We start from the raw sequence: 1,390 nt of genomic DNA on the forward strand, positions 1-1,390 counted from the left end.
TAAAAGGATTTTCCTCTTATTTGTATTACGAAGAAAAAAAAGTGTTTGTACTAGGAAAGAAGTTTACCGACTTAGGGTTTAGTATTATTTTATAACTAGGATTTGTGTTTTTTTTTTTATATAAGTAGGAATTGTGTTTTTTTTTTTTTTTCTTATATAAGTAAGATTAATTGATCGTATACTATAGGTATCCTTATCCTTTGAGAACACTACTTCAAATATTTTTTTTCTATAAGTAGGGTTTGTGTTTTTCTTTTTTGAAAATATTTTATAAATAAGATTGATTCTGAACGCCAAAGAGGAAGAAAAAGAAAAAAAAAACACAAAAATCCTTGTCGCCATGGACGAAAGCGAGGAGAAACTGCCGTACGACGTCGTCGAAATCATCCTCTCTCGACTGCCGTCGAAATCTCTCTTGAGATTCAAATCCGTATGCAAGTCATGGAACTCCACAATCTCCGGCGAAAGATTCGCCGGAGTTCATCTCCGGCAATCCCGACAGAGCTCCGGAAACCAAGACATATTCTTCTGGTGCGAGAACCAAGGCTGGAACCACAACTACAAATTCCAACCCTGCAAAGTACCGAAGCTTCTCCACGACAAGATCAAACGAAAGTTCGATCCGACGGTGTTGTGCTATTGCGACGGTTTAGCCCTCATACGTTACCCGAAACTCCACCACAACAGTTACTTGCTCTACAATCTATCCACCGGGACCCACGTAGATTTCTCCTGCCCGCACGAAATATACTATCGCGACGGAACGGTTTACGGCATCTGCCACGATCCGTCGACCAACGATTACAAGGTCGTCGTTATCAACAAAAAACACTACGCGGTTTACTACTGCAGAAGCATGCGATGGGGTGCATTGAAAGAAACGCCGGACGAATTACGAAGCAGAGGATTAATCTTGGGCAAAGGCGTCTCCTTGAACGGCGATTTGTATTTTGTTTTCAAAAGTAGACAAGATTGGGGTTACGGGATCAAGATTGTGGGTTTCGATCCTACCCGTGAATATTTTACGGAATTTCCGGAGCCAAGATACGTGAAGAAAGATAGCGTGTTCATGTATATGACTTGTTTGGAAGGGTATCTTTATTTGTGCTTCGACCACAAACATTGTCAGATGATCAAAGTTCAAGGAGATCAGGCTGATGAAGAAGAAGAACAAGAGTGGATTGAGTTCGACGGTGAGCCACCATTTTCCGAGCGCGTGAAAGACGATCTTTATTCGACGACAACGACTCGCGAAGACGAGACTATATTCTTTAAGTGTGGGTACACTATGAAAATCGGTTACCATCGAATCCCGTATCTGGAAAATTTGTTTATCGGCGGCGGCGGCCCCAAACAAGTGATGAGGAGAAAGGAGATTGACATTGTTTGA

At 41.6% G+C, this 1,390-nt stretch overlaps 1 protein-coding gene across 1 annotated transcript; it reads left to right on the forward strand.

The window, feature by feature from the left end:
* The first annotated feature begins 340 nt into the window (after positions 1-340).
* LOC148766273 (putative F-box protein At5g47300) lies at positions 341-1,390 on the forward strand. The gene has a single exon (XM_088827209.1). The coding sequence runs from the start codon at positions 341-343 to the stop codon at positions 1,388-1,390; it is 1,050 nt and encodes a 349-aa protein (XP_088683335.1).

The sequence above is a fragment of the Erythranthe guttata genome, chromosome 12, assembly GCF_056151865.1.
Source record: "Erythranthe guttata isolate IM_541 chromosome 12, IM_541, whole genome shotgun sequence".
Taxonomy (NCBI): domain Eukaryota; kingdom Viridiplantae; phylum Streptophyta; class Magnoliopsida; order Lamiales; family Phrymaceae; genus Erythranthe; species Erythranthe guttata.